Source organism: Bolinopsis microptera, chromosome 10, assembly GCF_026151205.1.
Source record: "Bolinopsis microptera isolate Bmic1 chromosome 10, MBARI_Bmic_1.0, whole genome shotgun sequence".
Classification (NCBI taxonomy): Eukaryota; Metazoa; Ctenophora; class Tentaculata; order Lobata; family Bolinopsidae; genus Bolinopsis; species Bolinopsis microptera.
In genome coordinates, this window is record NC_087081.1 from 2,874,686 (window position 1) to 2,894,253 (window position 19,568).

The following is a 19,568-nucleotide window of genomic DNA, read 5'->3' on the forward strand; positions in this document are numbered from 1 at the left end:
CATAATAATCCCGAGTAAGGTACTTAAAACTATACTCGATAACAATTTTGGACATACAATATACATATGTATATATCACATTCACATGTAACAACAGTTCATCTCATACGACATAAAAACATGATTCAAAAAATGACAAAGTTACAAAAATCTTAAATATGGTTACAAACAATATAAAAAGTAAGACATTTAATACTCAAAAAAACCTAAATTTGTCCGGAATAACATGCTTTATTATAAGTTACCGGACTTTAATCTTATCTCACTTTAAGTTTTCTCTGGTATTATATCAGTGATTAAAAAACACTCAGTAACGAAGTAATCTAAACCTATTGTAATACTCAAATACCTTTAACCGAAGAAATGAAAATAATGGGTCCAACTTTATCGCAAATACCATCCATAAAAGGTCCCGAATACTAAATCTTCAAACAATTCCCATTTCGTTGTCAACTTATTTTCACCACCCTCCACTACGTTACAGACCAGATCCAAACGCAAATCCCAACTTCTGTTGAGCAGTTTTCTTCCTGAATATCCTCCTTCCCCGGACAATATTGTAGATGCCAACTGCTAGAGTCATTAAACCAACTCCTACTCCAATAGATACTGACACGCCCATCTCTGTCTTCATCACTGTAATAATTAGTTAATTAGGATAATTATACCAGTTATGGAGCAATTAGTTGTGTCATAGACTAGTGACAGTGAATATGTGTTGGAGAAAATTGGCTGCGCTCTAAAGAACTTCACTGCACTTTACTCATATGTGAGGTGGAACACTTTTATTATTTTTAATAATTTTAAACGTTTTATTAATATTTAAATTATGTTATTATAACCTATAGCGGAAGTATCAGCATCGGTTGGTATCTTGGTGTAAACCATATCTGTTGTCAGCACAAAGAGAGGCAGTGAGATTAGCATCAGACAACCTGTAAAAGAGAGTTACATTTCTGCTGTTTTCTGACAAATTTGCTTAAAGACCATTTTTGAGATTCTGAATTTTTAAACCTAAATTTATTTTATGGGTAAAGAACTATCCCTGAAAACTATCAGAAACCATTAAAACCAACCGCTGGTTCTCAGAAACCCCTTTTTGAAACCGCTTAAAATGCTACAATTTGTCATTTTATATGTGCCAAAAGTGCTTGAAACCTCTTATCTGACTTTATGAGTGATCTTAAAGCACTTTTGTCAGAAAAAGTTCAATAAATTGATTTTAAGTAAATTACCCAGAAATTTTATTAATTTACTCTTTAGTATCAGTCCCAAAACAAATTAGGTCGACATGAACGGACAACCGATGATAATTATTTTCGCTAATAATAGCATTTTCATTTCGAACCCTGCAGAAGGCACAACAAAATGCACTCTAATACATTTAATGGCTTACGGCCTGAAGAATGTTCAAGAGTTATTTGGCAATATAATACCTGTAATTCGACACAATGACAGATAAAAAACAAAACATCTTGTTTTAGAAAGTAACATGCGAAGTTCTAACATTATTACAGTCGGCAGATTATCTCTCAGTTGGAGGGCTGCTAGAAAATATGTTCTTTGTATTATATTATTATTATTATAAAACAGGATCTTACCGACAAAAATGATTCTTAAAAATACCTTAAACTGTACCCTTGAAAAAGATTTTCCCAACATCTGTTGCATGCAGCTATATCTCTAATTTCGTTCAATTCATGCAAGTTGTCCATTTGCAAATTTCTACTACTTAAATCACTTCTTAAAACCGATAACAAGTTCATTCTAGGTCTCCCCAATCTACCAATGAATAAATTATCTGATTCAATTGCAAAAGAGAGAGCCGTTTGGGCTGGGGTGTTCTCCATACTCCTGAGAATGTGTCCAAACATCTTCCACCGCTGGTGTTCAATTATACGATTGGATAACTTTTCAACTTTGCACCGTTCATACAATGCTTTGTTGCTTATCATACCTTTAGGCCATTTGATGTTTAAAATGGACCTGAGGTGTCTACGATATATAACATAACTAAATAACATAACTAAGCCGTCATTAATAACTAATAAGGTTATAACATTTTTCACGTACCTCCGACTGAAGTGAAAATTCCGGTGATCAGTTTAAAGATAACAAGATCTTTGTTTATATCAATCAGATAACAGATACCAGATAACAGCAATAAACCTGAGAGGGAGTGAACTGATTACAAAACCTTTCTTGGTTACTTGACAGAGATGATACTGAGTATAATTGTAGTGTTTTAAACACCATTTATTATTATTATTATATGTTTATGCCGATATAATGGACCGAGTCTAATGATCAGTCCCTCTTTTTCTAAGATTTTCTCAAATAAGTTTATCTGTTTTATAAGGTACAGAAGATGTAACAATGAGCTTGCAGCAACTCACCAATGTTAATTCCTACAAATATTTCTGTACAATGGATGATGTGTCCGTCCTTGGGCTCAGCTGTCTCGATATCATGAATATTAACTGAAAATCAGAAATGGTGAATTCACTGATTTAACTGATATCCCGCCAAATTGTAAACAAAATTTTAACTTTTTAACTTTTTAACTTTTTAACTTTTCGCAGTTCATTATATGTTATAGCTGCATTTCAGTGATCAATAATTACGTAAAATGTGGGAAAGCTGAAATAAAATAAACAAAGTCTACTTTACTTACTTTTGATACAGCCACTGTCGAAAAGATCAATAGACTTCTTGGTATCTGCTATGGCAAATTTCGCGATACAAGTTGCCGTAAAACACTGCTCATACGGACCGTAGAACAAGCAGTGCTGTCTGCCAGTGTCATCTGTGTAGGACCCTTCACACCAGTGCGGGGATATCTGCAGGAAAGTTTTATAGATGTGGTTGTAGTGGTAACAATGGTTGTAGTGGTAACAGTGGTTGTAGTGGTAATAGTGCATGAGTGGTTGTAGTGGTAACAGTGGTTGTAGTGGTAACAGTGGTTGTAGTGTTAATAGTGGTTGTAGTGGTAACAGTGGTTGTAGTGGTAACAGTGGTTGTAGTGGTAACAGTGTTTGTAGTGGTAACAATGGTTGTAGTGGTAACAGTGGTTATAGTGGTAACAGTGTTTATAGTGGTAACAGTGGTTGTAGTGGTAACAGTGTTTGTAGTGGTAACAATGGTTGTAGTGGTAACAATGGTTGTAGTGGTAACAGTGTTTGTAGTGGTAACAATGGTTGTAGTGGTAACAGTGGTTATAGTGGTAACAGTGGTTGTAGTGGTAACAGTGGTTGTAGTGGTAACAGTGGTTGTAGTGGTAACAGTGTTTGTAGTGGTAACAATGGTTGTAGTGGTAACAGTGGTTATAGTGGTAACAGTGGTTGTAGTGGTAACAGTGTTTGTAGTGGTAACAGTGGTTGTAGTGGTAACAGTGTTTGTAGTGGTAACAGTGTTTGTAGTGGTAACCGTGGTTGTAGTGGCAACAGTGGGAGTGGTGGTAACAGTGGGAGTGGTGGTAACAGTGGCTGTAGTGGTAACTCTGGTTGTAAAATTAGTGGTAATATTAGTGGCAAGTACTTATCTGCAGTAGTCGTGTAGATATAGTGGCATTGAGGAAATATATGTTATATAAGGACGATGGTGAAGCAAAGCATACTGATTGGGCTGATTTTATAAATCTAACAACAAATAGTCTCTAATTTAACACTTACCAAGACAATAATAGAGCCAAGAATTAGGAGGAAGTTTATGACCAGTAAAATAGTAGTCCCACATTGATGTGCTCGCTGAAAGGATTGGTTTATTACTTTAAAAGTGAGATAGAGAACAAGTTAGAACCCTAAATTACTGTACCCAAATTTAGTGTACCTCTTCCCATTCCCCAAAACTGTATCCACATTTATAGTTTGTTTGTTGATGAATTAACTTAAACTATGAACTACCATTTCCTAAATGACTGCTGCCATATATATGACATAATATGTTGGTACACTTTTCACATGAAAACACCGAGAAAATGATCATAATTTGTAAATTTAAAACATTAAATAAAATATAGAACAAAGCATCTACTCACTGTAAATTATTGATTGTAGGGCACAAGAATCGAAATAAATTGATGGGAATACAAACAATTATTCATGAAACACTGAAGTTTTACCACATTCGTTTTCACAGGTTCCTCATAACTCATAGCAAACAAATCCATGTTATTTTTACCTGAGGAAAGTTAAGTCATGTTAGAAAATGCATACCCAAGTAAAAGCTCTTGTGCCACCTCTGGTAAAAGTACATGGAAGACACACAGTCACTCAAAAATCAGTGGCTTTTAAATAGATACAGTCAGAATACAGATATGAATTACCTATGTATGGACAGAGCCTGATAACTTACTTTATAATATCTATTTCAGGTATTGATTGACTGTATTGCTAATATGTAGATTTGTTTGACTTATATAAGGACAAGAAAAAAGAAAAGGAGAAATATTAGAAGAAGGTAGCAGGAACAAATAGAAGTGAATCAACCAGATTAATATAAATTCATTTTTAAATTGACCATTTATTAGACTTTCATTGTGATCACAAAGGACAAAATACCAAAGCTGTCATGACTTAATAGCAATAAAATGAGTTCACTGCAATTTAACTGTATACGAAAGTTACCAAAATATTGACAACGTAATTTTCCAATCTGTAACAAATGAATCGTTGTATTGAAAATTGAGAGAAAGAAGAGAATTTCGGGTCAAATCTCAACCCTAAAGCCAGCAGTTTTTATATCATAGATTATAGATCATGATCGGTGTCGCTAAAGATGACTAAAGATATCGTGAAAAGCTCAATTCGGCAAGTTTGTAGCACTTAAGTCACAAACAAATAGTTTCAAATTTCAAACGTCACCTCCTGTGAAACTTAAATAGAGTCTTGGTGAAAATATGGAAAATTGTAATATAGCGCTCGATTTTGAGAACTGGTGAAAATATGCCATGTGCGCGGCTCATCTAAAATTTTAGATGTATTCGACAACTGCTTTTTGACTTTTGGATTAACGCATGTGTTTAATCATTATTAATTGTTATACATTTGATTATGATAAATTACTTACACACGTTTTTTAGCACGGCAATGGTTTTGAAAAACGTTTAGTTTCGTAAATCAACAATTTAAACTTAAAGTTAAATTGGAATCTCGGGAAAACAATATAAATGTAAAAATACGTCAGTAGCGTTCTTGAGCTTGTCATTCTCTAATTCAAAAGTATTCCAAGTGATTTGTAAAATGTATAAGTGCATATATTAACTCTGAATACATTCCAAAATAATTTATCTCGATTTATGAAGTTTGAAAGAAGTTACTAATTTGGGGAATGTGCTTTTAATTTGGCGGAGATATAAACTGCGCATATAATATAATAGTATAATTAAATCTCTCACGGGAATTTTTTGCTTGCGATACGTTAGGGACTTTAAATTAAAAATGGTTTTTAAAATGATAAAACCGAGTTTCTTTAGGTAAAATCGATTTTTGGGCCCAAAAACTTAAAACCATGTCCTTTAATTTTTATATTATATTATTAAGCAAGTTAATTTTGTTGTCATTATATCGGCAAATTTTTCATGGAGATAATTTAATAACACAGCCACACATGATAGCATTAAAATTTAGCTATTCTTCCAGAATTTCCCGAGCCGTAAAAATCCAGAAAATGGTAAAATGTAAAAATTTAAATTTTTTGCGCGCACTTCATTTTGGTATATAATTATATATTCAGATATTGAATTAGGTTCTAACCCGGACACCGGTCACCGGAGCACTTGCCTCGGGTTATAATATTTCAAGAAGAAATCAGAGGCCGGAGCGCGCTTATACTTCGAAGAAATTTAAATTTAGACGAGTATCTTCCCTCAAGGCCAATGGCCACGCCAAGCTTTGTGAGGTGTTACTGTTAGGGCTGGGATTAGGGTTTATTTAAAACCGTTTTGTACGCGGCTGCAAAACCTTAAAAACCAAAGTCACGTGAAATTTTTGGCGAGCGAATTAGTAGAACTAGAATGTAGAAGCAGTGAGCTTGTCGTTCGGCATTATCGTCGGAACTGAGAACTATCATACCGGCCAATATTTCCTTAACCACTGCATTGCTCTTAAAGTAAAGTTTAACTAAGTAGTTAGTAGAGTCTATATAACCAAAGCCCTTGCACTTGCAGAACACAGTAGCGTCCGTGAAACAAGCGCGTCACGTAGAACTTACCTGAGGACCCCAGGCTATTATGTTCATTAACATATAGATAAAGATTTGGCGGAATGACAGGCTGAGCGCGGCCCAGTAACGTAGAACGTGAAGACTAGACTCATGGTTATGTGAAACCACTGCACATTGGAGCATATCTCGAAGGGTTGGCATCGTCCAGACGTCAATCAACGACAACACTGCACACTGATATGAATAACAGCCGTTATTTCTACAAATGAGTCACCCTAAACTTAGAACTCTAAATCGAAACAGGCTCTTGAAAGTATGAAGTACTTGAGTTAAAGTATTCGTATTTTTTAAGAGACATTAAATTTGTCTCTATACTTTGTCATTTGTACTTATAAATATTAAGGATCATAACATCATATTTCCAATTTCTCACTTCAATTTATAAATACAATGATTGTCAAAACTGTTATACTTCTACAGAAACAATACAAACGAATTTTTTGATCAAACAAATTTATTGAACAGAACACAAGATAGCAGTAGATATTATCAACAGTATCTTCCCAAAGATTAATCCCCTTTATCATTACACGACGATAAAAGAGATCAACACTATAAATGTTGAACTTTAGTGCAGATTCGGTTTGGTCGCGCGGCTCCAGGTTTTACCTGTTAATTGTTTGGAGCCGCGCAACCAGACTGCAAACCTGCTCCAGTTCAGCACCGTAAATCTTCGTTTGACTTAACATGTTAGATGCTTTGATGTTTAGCACCAAATAAAAACCTTGTCATGATTCATCAGTGTTGACAAAGAAACTGGTGGAAAATATTGCCGTGAAAAAAATAATGGAAAATATTATGAAAAACAATCAACTTCAACAATTAGTCATGCGAATTGGCTTCAGAATCAGATAGTACAAAACAAATAATTTTAAATACATGTAAAATCACTTCAATTACCTCGTTCACAAAAATTTGACACATTACAACATGCGAAAAAAATTGTACTTTCACTTTACAAAATCAAATAAATTTAGAAATGATTGTCTTATGCTTATGAGCGATGAATGATTTTAGAAATGAATGAAATAAGTTTCTTTTAGCCAGGAAACGTTACAAGAAAAGAAAATTCTTAAATTAACCAAACAACGGCACAGAGAAATAATTTATGTGAAAAAATTGGTACGGATAATCAAGTTCAAAAAATGAACAGCAAATAGATGATCATTGCAACAGATAATTTTGTTGAACTCCGTCCACAATCCCCAAATAAAGCAACCAAATAAATCAAAATATCATCAACAAGCTATTATTCACCGCAATAAATCAAAAAGTAATTCATTGTTGTTGAAATTTCCTCTGCAATTTTCCCTGTTCACATCTGCTCACAACGCCACCATTTGGTGGTTGTATACATATACCTATTCTGTTTATGTGGCGTTTATGAGCTGACCATCGCTTTAACTTCTATCATAAGTTCGTAAGTTAAAAACTTCAGCTGCCGATGTTGATTGCTTCAATAACTTGGTCCAGAGTGAGATACGCTCCCAAAGCAATAAATAGGCAAAGAAAACCAATACTCATTTCAACCTGAAAATTAGCGGTTTTAGAAAAGTTTAAATAACTTTAAGAAAACAAAAAGTAATTTAATCCGAAAAAGTACGAAACAGAAAACGTAAAATAGGCTAATCAAATTGGAAAGGAAAAGTTAAATCTGCCTACCCTGCTCATGCAGAGTATGTCTAGAGGCTGCTCCAAGATAATATCTGGTAACCATTCAGAGGTGCTGAAATATCAAAATATTAGACGAAAATCAACTTAAAGTAAGTAACAATTATGTGACGGATATGATGATAATGGTAGAAAAATCAGGGTCACAAAGTCATGTGAATGAATATTGTGGGCACTGGACCCATTATATAATTATCGATTAAGGACACGTTTTTTTTAAGTGTGGTGAGTTGCTGATTTCACCTTTTTCAAAGTAGAGTGCACAAAATGAGGAAAAAGTCGCAATGCTTTTTAAAGTGCAAACATACATTTGTACATAGGATGAAGTGAAAATATTCAGCAGTTGTGATTTGAAAAAACGAAGTGCCAGGCTCAAGCAGAATATGACTTATGAGCAATTAAACTGAGTGCCAAAAATCAGCAAACCATTTTAACCCCTAATTGACTAATTCCATCGATTTTGCCATATTTTGCTCAAATATTGTTCACATAACACTAGTAGATTGGAGCGAGTAACTGTTTTCAGCATTTTAGTCATTATTAGCAATTCCAGTAAGTGACAGAATCCAGCAAAAAGTCATTTTTATATCTGAATACGACTACTCTATTGATGGTTCTTGTCAAAATATTAAAAAGATCAAGGCGTGACTGTGCTATTTTCTGGATAAGATAATGTTTGGTTGTGTCTTTAAACTTATTCTTACATGTCTATGTGCGAGCCATCAGCAAAAAGTCACACATGTATCAGCTTGAAATTTATCTTTTTTTAATTGATGAAATAAGTATCGAAATTTCAGTTCTCTTTTTCAGTCACCTTATTGACTTTTAGATTGAAGGTGCCATTAATCAGTTAAAAGACGGCTTGAACTCTGTACTGCTTACACTCAATTATGTCCCGAGTGCCCAAATTCAGCATATCAGTCATATAGATAAATGATGTAAAAAGACAAAAATTGTCCATTTCTTGATCCATGGGTGTACAAGTGTTAGTTTAAGCATCTATTTCGAAAAGTAATGTGTTCATAAAGGGGTCAAAAACAGTTAATAATATTAGAGTACCACTAATCAGCTGTAGTGACTGCTGCAGCCAGCGTGGGAATTACCAACTATTGGAAGTCAATATCAGCATTATCAATCATCTCAAACCACCAAATTGTTTATGTTGCAGATACGAATCTTAGTTTAGTTATATCCTGAAAATTTAAACAACAAATGTGTCCTGAAAATCAGTAAAAAGTGACTTATTTGACAGAAATAGTCATTCTTACTGCTAAATGGCACTCCTTTTAGTTCAGAATATTGTTTGAGGGAGCGTTGTGCCTTTTTTGTTTAATGTGGCACAATTTTGTTGCACTGTGTGCCATTATTCAGCTTAAAATGACTTATTTTTCTAGGCATATACCAATGGTAAATCACATAAAATTTGTGCTTTGTAAGCAGTGTTGTGATAACCTGCTATAACTAACTTAAAACTGGCACAATGAACTTCAAACATCAATAGTATGTCCCAAATTTCCATGATGAACATGATATTGTTGTCAGAAATCTACTTTATCGTGCCAATAATCAGCAAAAAGTCATTTCTATGAAGATTTTAAGCTAAAAATATTATTTATAAAATGACTTTTTGCTGAATTAGAACACACAATATCGTTAGATTTTGTAAAGAATCATCTTAATGAACCTGCTTATGCTGTCAGACATCAATTGTATAGTGCCAATATTCAGCAAAGAGTCATTTCTTTCTAATTTTTAATCGTGATGAATTTGACCTAAAAATGACTTTTTACTGAAAACTGACACACTCTTAAGTTGATTTTCGGACAGAATGCTGTTGAGCAGACTTAATCTCGACAGTATGATTGAAAAACGTTCTAATTTTTTGCTTTCTAGCTACTGCAATGTAAAAAAACTCAATTGTAATTTTGTGAGTGAATTTTTACTGAATACAGGCACACAATAGGTTTTTCCTAGGTTATATTATTACAGACCAACGTTTCTTGAAAGTTGTTACAGTTCATTCACAAGCTGATCGAAAGTATGGGCCTTGTACAACCCCTTCAACCAAACTAGAAATTTGACCAAACAAATGACTTTTTGCTTATTTTGAGCACAGTTCAAGTATTCCTACCCCAATCCAAATATTCTTTGAATAATTCTGAGACATAATCTGAATTTTGAACAGAAAAGTCGCAAAATTCAGTTTTTTACGGGCGTTTTAAACATTATAGTCCAAAATGCTGAAAACTGGCACTACCTTGGTACTATATTATGACATATTAACTAACTAATGGATTTTCCTTACAGGGGCAGTTAAGGGGAGATACACCAAAACCGTTTTTGCTCTGAACATCGATTTTATTTTATATTATTTTTAAATAGACAAAAAGAATAAGATCGTACACCTTCAAAAATTTAAAAAAATATTCCCTCATCGAGAAAAAAAATATTTTTCTTTTTCGAAAATTTTTAAAATTTGGAGAAGTCTGTCACTGTAATACCGATAGTTCGGCCATTTAAAAAGTTTTTTTGACTGATTTTTTTACTGAACATTACTAACACTCCGTACTAGAAGCCATTGAAAGGATTATATAATTGAACAATAAATGACCAAGTTACAGACCGAACAAGGTGAAAAAATAAAAATTGGGATTTTTGCCTACCACCAAAGTTGTACATTTCACCACCCGCCCAGGTCATCAGATATCGCTTCAAAAATTCTTGTGAGTGTAGTAGTGAGTGTAGGGACCCTTGTGTTCGAGCTAGAAAATTATTTAAGACAATTTGTCTTCTAAAAGCACCTATTTGGTACTAAAAGATTCGTCTTACCAAGCTGATTACGATCCTGTAAAAATTATTTCAAAAAAACTGATACTTTTTGAGTTATAGGCATTTTAAGCCTTAAATCTGCCTTTTTTGCCCTTTTTTACGATGAATTTTACTAAGTCGTTTGAGGCCACATTGCATAGCTTAAAACTCAAAATTGAGAGAAATCCGGTTCCAAAAAGCTTGCCATGATCATCAACTACACTCACAAGAATTTTTGAAGCGATATCTGATGACCTGGGCGGGTGGTGAAATGTACAACTTTGGTGATAGGCAAAAATCCCAATTTTTATTTTTTCACCTTGTTCGGTCTGTAACTTGGTCATTTATTGTTCAATTATGTAATCCTTTCAATGGCTTCTAGTACGGAGTGTTAGTAATGTTCAGTAAAAAAATCAGCCAAAAAACTTTTTAAATGGCCGAACTATCGGTATTACAGTGACAGACTTCTCCAAATTTTAAAAATTTTCGAAAAAGAAAAATATTTTTTTTCTCGATGAGGGAATATTTTTTTAAATTTTTGAAGGTGTACAATCTTATTCTTTTTGTCTATTTAAAAATAATATAAAATAAAATCGATGTTCGGAGCAAAAACGGTTTTGGTGTATCTCCCCTTAAGATTGAAGGCATTTCTGTGCAACACTTTCTAGTTACTAGTCATTTTACTTTCATTGTCAAAAGTGTCATGGCACTCAAAGTCATTTTCACCACACTTAAAAAAAACGTGTCCATAATTATCCAATTAGTTAATCACTGACCTGTCCGCGCGTTTGTGAGTCCTGTGGACGGTGGTTTCCTCATCACTACTATAAACATGGGGGATTCTTCTTACTTCTGGCATGACTAGAGATCTAGAGGGGTGTAATAAATTAGTAATCAATCAATTGGGAGGTTGTTTGGTTGTATAATTCAAATGTAATAAATTATATGTATTTAGAACGATAAAATTGTTATCTACAAATATCTTTAGTATCAGTATTAGTGTAAGCGTGCAAACGAAGATAACAAACGATAATGGCGGGAACACTCCCCAACACCCAATCCCCCTTGACCCTTCCCCTGATAAGAATAACTATCAACTCAGCCAAACACGACAAACTGATTACTATCAATATTATATGGAAACATTTGAAACGGGTAAAACAAGTCCAAACACTGGCTCCATAACATAAAGACCTCGTTTTAATTGGTATAGAAAAGCTCTAATATGGTTACATAACACGATGTTACGACTCAGAGTGAGACACGGTGCTGTTAAAATGTTACCTACAACTCAATTTTAAAATAGGAATGGCTGATATGACCAATAATACTGATATAACCTTTCACCACGTACCGATAACACGACGTGATCTAATAGGAACTGGAAATACCTGCTTTAACAGGCGATAAGTGCTCTTTTGGAGTGGGTGGCCGGTTTTTACGTGATAATCACGATGAAAGTTAAACTTTCAATTCTGGTCAGAGCTTCACGTTGCTTCCCTAACAATTCAATTCCCAGCGTACCTTCGACGGGCGGCAATGTTTAAATCGTCTGATAGAACAAGCAAGATAAGACCAATTTATTGACCAGAAAAAGGTCTGATAGTGCATTGGTTGTATCGGGGTCGTTCACATTAAACGCAATTACTTTTTGGCCAATTTTTAACCTAAACCCCCTCTCCCTTCCGTAATCAGTTTAACACTATTGTGTAAGAATTGTGTACGAATTACACTAGCGTTACCATTTAGAAACTCCTCCCTCCCCAGTCCCCCTCAGTGATTGTGTAATACCTTACGATCACATACAACAAACAATCACCGAATCAGTCTCCACTCTCCACACTACTCTACAATCTACATCTTCACTACGAAACTTCTGCAGATATTTGCTCGCAATCAAATTACTTTGATCGGACTTTATGGGCCCTCATCAACGTGCTGCCCAAGCTTCTTCAGACCAACCAGCCAATTTCTAGTATTAAGTTGTACACGTGGTATAAGTTGTTTATAAATTACTAGTGTGGTATAACCTGATAGCTGAGGGGTTCCTAAAGTCAAAACGAAACGAGAGCGACGGGGTTCGGGAAGTGAAAACAGAGAGAGGGACAAAACGATATTCTTTTTATCTAAAAGTAGCCGTTCTATTAGCAGAACAAAAGTATTGTTGGCTACCTTTGCATGGTGCAATAATCGCATGTTTTACCAAAAAAGTCTGCTCATAGTGTTCTGAATTATGGTCATTGGTCCAAATACCTAAAACCAAGAATTACAAGAGTTATGCGAGGTATTCGGTGCCCAACAAGTTAAGAATTAACATAACAAGACAAGTCTCAAAACTGATAATGTCACCGCCAAGCCTTTTAAAAACGTAAAGCGTACTTGTAGGTGTCCTTGAAACAAATAATAGATACGATATGCGCCTATCCCGCGGAATTTGGCAACCCAAACTGGTAGAATTATTGCCTACCGAGTCACCGACCGCGGTCCGGATCCATTGTAAAACAGCTCCAAATACCTAAACAGCGTCCAAATACCTAAACAATAACGTTAAAAATACGTGACCGACCCGGTTACCCGGTACTGTTGGAACAGTGTGCCCACTGTGTGTTGGTGCGGCACTGCTTACATGGCAAATCAAATTTACCAAATTAGCCAAGTTGCATCTTTGGTTCACATTGTAATATATATTTTGAGGTGTTACTGTTATCTGGTTATATATAAACCCTGGTGTCCTGTTTTACTCACTGCTCACAATATTTGTATATCAGGTGCGGATTGAAACGACAAAAAGCCAAAATAGAATCACCATTGGACGGAATTATAATGACATTCGAAAAGCTTGGTATTGAAAACAAAGGTAAAATCGAACAAGGTCAGAAACAAAGAGTTACAACTTACAAAACAACACCGAACTGTAGTTCAACAAGGGCAAGGCAAGGATAAAAACTGAACCAACGATATCCCCAAAATTAGCACCTGTCAAACAGGACACTATCGAACATGTACGTTTACATGGCAACGAGTTCAGTTCCCGAACCAACTCATTTCCGAGGAAGTGTAGGTTCACAATAAGTACCACTCTGTTCTGCAGCGCGCTTTCAACAGCTACCATGACAACATAGGTAGTATACTAGTATCATTAACTAAGATTCTCAATGGCAACGCCCGGGTAGCAGTAATAACTGATAGTAAATAACTCTGGTTGAATAGCTGATGTAGCGCCAAATAAAGACAAGTCAAAATAAAGTAAAAATCTGCTGGGCTAGCACATTCATAACAGTTCAAAAATTGGGTGTAATTTGTTCTGTTACACAGCTTTGTTTAAAATTATGACTACTCATGCACAGTACATAATATTCGTATAATTATATACATTAGTAGTAGTAGTTGTAGTAGTAGCATACATTAAGTCGCAATAATGTCAAAGAAAACAGCTAAAGACGAAAAGTAACACAAGTTATCATCAAAAGAAATCAAAAGTTTCACATTACTAATGACTTATAATATTAAAAACTTACTACTAATAACTTACTACTACTAATGACACAATAGTAACGACACAATAGTAATGACTTATCACTAATGAGGTGTGGACTGTGGAGGAAAGAGCTGTGTAATACTACTGTCAGGTGATGTAACAGTTAAATGCAGCTGAGCACCACACTTCTGAAACTTAAAAGAGTTGGGGGGTATAATAACTATAAGTACAGGATACAGGAGTCCAAACCACTATTCCAATTACAGTGAACCCGATGCGATGGTCGATTAACGTATCAAGCGATGTTGGGAGTTTATAAGTGAACAGTGAAGGGGACAATATCATACTAATAGTTTATAAATAAACTAACGGTAATACAGCTAATAATACAGCTGAAAGTGAACGTCAGACAATGATATATATGACACGCTGTATATGACACGAGCGTCAGAAACCGGAAAAAAGTAACAACACCATACAGGGGCAGTACACGGTGACCTCAACTTTAGGATTAAATTAGATTAACCAGACAAATGCAAAATCGAAAACAAGTTAAACCTTAAAAGTAAGGGCTTCAACGTGACAAAGTGAAGGTATTATAAGAGAACTTCAAACTTAACGAAGACTTGGTGATGCAACATCGTAACCTAACACCACAGAAATGCCTAAACGATCAGGCTCGGGATATTATGTCAATTAAAAGGATAATCAAAACCACTAAATTCTAGACGATTCTAGAATCTCGCTAAATTCTAGACGATTCTAGAATCTCTAAAAGGACATCATCAGATCGATCGGCTATATATATATAGATTCGAAATATATTTCTGATTTGAGAAGTGTAAACAACAATAACTCTCCTAAGATCAGAACAAAGGAGAAATTTAAAATTAGAATAAAAATCCGCATTGAACCGAGACACCACTAAACGTAACACTATGTCTGATACATAACATAATATGTACACGGATTACAATATGGCAAGGGAAGTTTCTAGGGTAGTGGCACTATCTCTTCTATAAGCGAAGTGGTAGTTCTACTTCCCGCCCACTAGTTGCCTAGCAACTCACATATCAGGTTGTCTCTCGTGAAGTTTAACAGCTGCACTGTTCTGTGAGGAATTTTAATTTCATGTTGAATTTCTCTCAGATGGTGCAAAATCGTGGGATTTTCAGGAAGTGAAAAGTGGTGTATCTAAATTTGTCGAGGAAAGTTTGCCGTGAGTCGAGAAATAGATGATTCGTATGAATATACCAAGCTCAAGAATATATATCTGCTAAGATGTATACTACTAAACTAAAGACTGCAGTGACCAGCTGCTTTCATTGTTGTACTGTACGAAACTGTAACCTTAAACTTCTCATGGGAAAAATAAAACCTACAGTCAGTTCTAGAAAGTAAGGGGTAAGTAAATCAAGATAAACATAAAGAAGCAAAACATAAATAATATGAAACTTAATTGAGGGTTAAATGAGGAGGGGTACCTGTTGAAAGTTCAGGAAACTTCCTAGGATACCCCTTTAGTGCATACTGTAAACATGGTACTAACTACTATTACTATTACTATTATTATAAAGAAACTAGCAAAACATAAAGAAGCTAGTAAACACACAAGAAGAAAGCAGACACCATAAAATATATGTCAGCAATCTGGCAGTGAAAACAAATTTATAAAGTACCCAACGAACTGGGCTATAATATAATTATCTAGCAACACCATCTCGAATTACACGTGGGAAAGTGAACGAAGCCTGAAAGTAACGAACACCTTGATTAATAACATGGACTACTGTATAACACTCCTTATCATGGCCTGAGCCTGGGAATATGATAACAGGGCAACTTTTAGGAATTATTAACTGGATTTTAAAAGCCAGAGAGAGCTGAAGTTCTTTACTTCACCACCTCTAGCAGTCTGAATCAGTCGACAGAAAAGGAGTGGAAATGCTACGCCACTGAATCGACGCCTCAAGTTTAACTTCACTTTGATTTATTTTCACATTATGATGCAAAAACAATTAAGGCTTAGTATGACAGTATTGGTTTTAAGGTTATACAACTAAAGTCATCACTTAAAAATACACAATACACTTAACCTTAAATTGGAGACAATTTACTAGCTGAACGAGCTCTGACTTCTGAGAAGCTGTGATTATTATCTACATTACAATAAATAAAGATAGATACAAAATACAATTTAACGGTTGAACAATAATATTGAATTAATTTCGCAACAATGTAGTGACAGTGTGTAGAATTTCGACATTTTCATAATCTAGACATAATAACGCTTTGAGCAAGCTAAAGCATGGGCTACATCACCGGGGGGGGCAGCTGCCCCCCCCTGGGATTTGGGGGACAAGTTTACAAAAACATGAAAATGTATGTATAGTAAAGTGTAGTACTAATGTGTAGTTAAAAGAGATTGTGAAGTATGTACTGTCAATAAATTCGGACTACTTACATTAATTTGCTTTTTCTTTTAGTTGCTGCTAACGTAAATTCGTGTCCCTCAAGTACTGGAAAATGCGTCAAAATTGTCTAATTTCCTTAAAAATTTTCCGGGGGGCTTCGCCCCCCTATCCCCCCCGACAAGGGGCTCCGCCCCTTGACCCCACTGGGGGCTGCGCCCCCAGACCCCTGCTATTGGGGGGGCTCCGCCTCTGGACCCCGCAGGGGGCTTCGCCCCCTTGCCCCCCTGGGTTGAAGACGTGATGTAGCCCCTGTAAAGCACCTGACACCTACGATCCAGGTCTTTATCACAGACTCAAAAAGAAACGAAAAACAATGAAATAATCACGATCAGTAATAATGCTACTTAGAAAGTGCTCAGCTAAAAAAGTTAACATTAACATTAATTTGTAAAGCTTCTTTATTTCTTATCAATCGGTTCAATAGGTAGGTTGTCGTTACTTCCGTAGAGAAGCCAGAAGGTAACCTCGATAACAATAAGCACAGAGAAGCAAAGTATATACAACACAGTCGAGAATCAGCACCGAAGATCAATACAATTTACAGCAATAATTATTGTACCAGAATTATTACACCCGCCAACGAGGATAACATCCCATCTTCTAACGAGTAAATGCGGCGCGTTCACGCGCGCAATTTTGAATGGTGTAAACTTTTGCTTTATTCACTAAAATGTCATATTTCAACTAGTTTTTAGGGATACTTTCGGAGGTAAGACTCGAAGGACCAGGTGCAAGACTTTAAGGTTTCTATGAGAGACTCGAGAGCATTAAAGTTTAATCCCAAATAATACTGGGATTCCCAATATTATGTGTATTAAGAACACGAAAGAGAAAAAGGGGTTCGGGACTCTAAGGAGTGAAATTTTAGGGCGCCGCCCTGAAAACAGAACTCTTATTTTTTGTTGCCGCCATGTTTTTTTTCACGTTTCCATGCCCTGTCCTATAATATTGCTTTTCAGGGCACCACCCTAGAGTATCACACCCTCGAGTCCGGACCCATTAACTTTCAATGATAGATATATCCGTTTGTCATCGAACAATGTCAAATTTCGGAGTTTGAACTGAAGTTGGAGGTTTGGTTAATAAGTAAGTAGTAGTAGTAAGTAGTAAATCTTTCAAAGTACGAAATATCTCTTTAAAAGAGCATCCTAGGCACCTTATAGATATCAAAACGCATAAAAAAGAAAACAATTAATATTGGTTAATATTTACATTAAAAGAGTTTGTTCAAATATAATGTTATCACTGAGGGGGTTTCAGAATGATAACGGAGGCAGGTGGGGGTTTAAATTAGCCAAAAAGTGATTACGTAATATTTGAACGAGCCCTAAAGACACCATTTGTCACAAATTCAACGACCATCATGCAAGCTCTCAGGGTCAACGAGATGAGCTAAACCAAGAGGGAGCATTTCTCTAGACTCTGACTAATGCTAGACATATAGCCTAATGGCATCCCTCAATGATCCCTGCAAACCAAGGAGTAAGAACATTATACCCAATGCTAAAATAACTGGAATCCCCGATCTTCAAGTCTGTCTCTCCGCTAAGCAGAGAGCAGAAGAAATTCATGATCCTTCTTTTAAGGTCTAACGTATAACCTAGTTATTTTAGAACATTTTTTGTAAGAACATATTATATACTTATCGCTCTTTACTTGTGAACAGCCAGGAAACCGAATACAACGGGCAGCACCTGGCGCTAAGCAGTTCTATTAACCGATTTTAACAATCGTAAAAACCCCAAATTTAATCCCTCATTAGTGAACTGCACACATGATGCTAACTATCAACTAAATGGTAAGTCTCTCACGCAAGAGTTAAGCTAAATCTGAAAATGAAACAATGAGTTTTCGTGGAACCCAGACCCTTAAAACATCTACTTTTGAAGAACAGGACACACGCAAATGAAGTGCCGAGAAGAATTGAAAAAGTAGAGAATGTTAATTGTACAGGGGGGGGATAATTCTTTCTGGTATGACTTACTACCACTACTGGTTCGGGGAATTTGTCAAATCGACAAAATATTCGTGTTAATTTTTTTCAAATGAAGGTTCATTTTCGCATTTATTTGATAGTTTGGATAGTTGGATCGAGCCAAATTTTATTGAATTGTGTTTGGCCAATTAAATTACGTTTGTCCTGAAAAAATGAGAGTTCTAGCTTCTCAGATGACCGAGATATGAAGCATGACGAGTTTGTTCATTACGTGTGATCAGGTGATTGGGTTGAGGCGGGAGGCCGACGGCCAGGCCCCCTCATTACTAGGGGGCCAGGGAGATCAGATCATATCACTAATTAGTGACGTATAATTAGTGATGTGATCCATCAGTAGGATTTAACTGACCTAGAAATGGGCTAGATACAGGGTAGAGTTCACATGTACATCATAGCAGTTCATTAAGAAGTAAACATGATCTTTAAGATTTGACCGCTCGACTCGTATATCACATAAGGGACGGGAGCTCTTGCTAAAGGGGGGTTCTCGTATCTAGGGATGTGAGACGTACGTGCCAAAGGCATGCAACGAGAGTGAGCCGATCAAGTGTTCTTAGGTATATATACGGGAAGATGATAGACAATAGTATTCCATTCTATCAACATGCCTACCTTCTCCAAATTCATCTCTGGTCGGACAGGATGTCAACAGCTACTCGACTCTGATGGATACATCTACTCCCGGAAGAAGGACAAGGACTTACATTAAGTCAGAAAACGCACACCCACGAAGCAGACCTCGCAGCTTCTGAGCGAAGAGAAGTCCTAGTGTCCCTAAAACGGAAAGCTGCAGACCAACCTTTTTCGGCGACGCAGAACCTCATTTCCGAAGCCCTGGTAGAGACCTCTCCTGCAGTGAACCAGACTCTTCCCAACATCATGTCCTTGGCCAGAGTGATACAACGTTCCAGAGCTGTAG

The 19,568-nt window shown here is 35.8% G+C and overlaps 2 protein-coding genes across 2 annotated transcripts in view; both read right to left on the bottom strand.

The window, feature by feature from the left end:
* The window catches only part of LOC134822129 (coiled-coil domain-containing protein 25-like), a 59,132-nt gene that overhangs the window by 3,229 nt on the left and 36,335 nt on the right, over positions 1-19,568 (bottom strand). The gene's annotated exons all lie outside the window — the stretch shown is intronic.
* LOC134822078 (uncharacterized) lies at positions 212-4,398 on the bottom strand. The gene is made up of 8 exons (XM_063832935.1): positions 4,354-4,398; positions 4,121-4,179; positions 3,672-3,746; positions 2,675-2,840; positions 2,397-2,480; positions 2,074-2,169; positions 843-935; positions 212-636 (listed from the first exon to the last, which is right to left on the bottom strand). Exons 2-8 carry the CDS (start codon positions 4,166-4,168, stop codon positions 479-481), a joined length of 720 nt encoding a protein of 239 aa, XP_063689005.1. The 5' UTR covers positions 4,169-4,179; positions 4,354-4,398; the 3' UTR covers positions 212-478.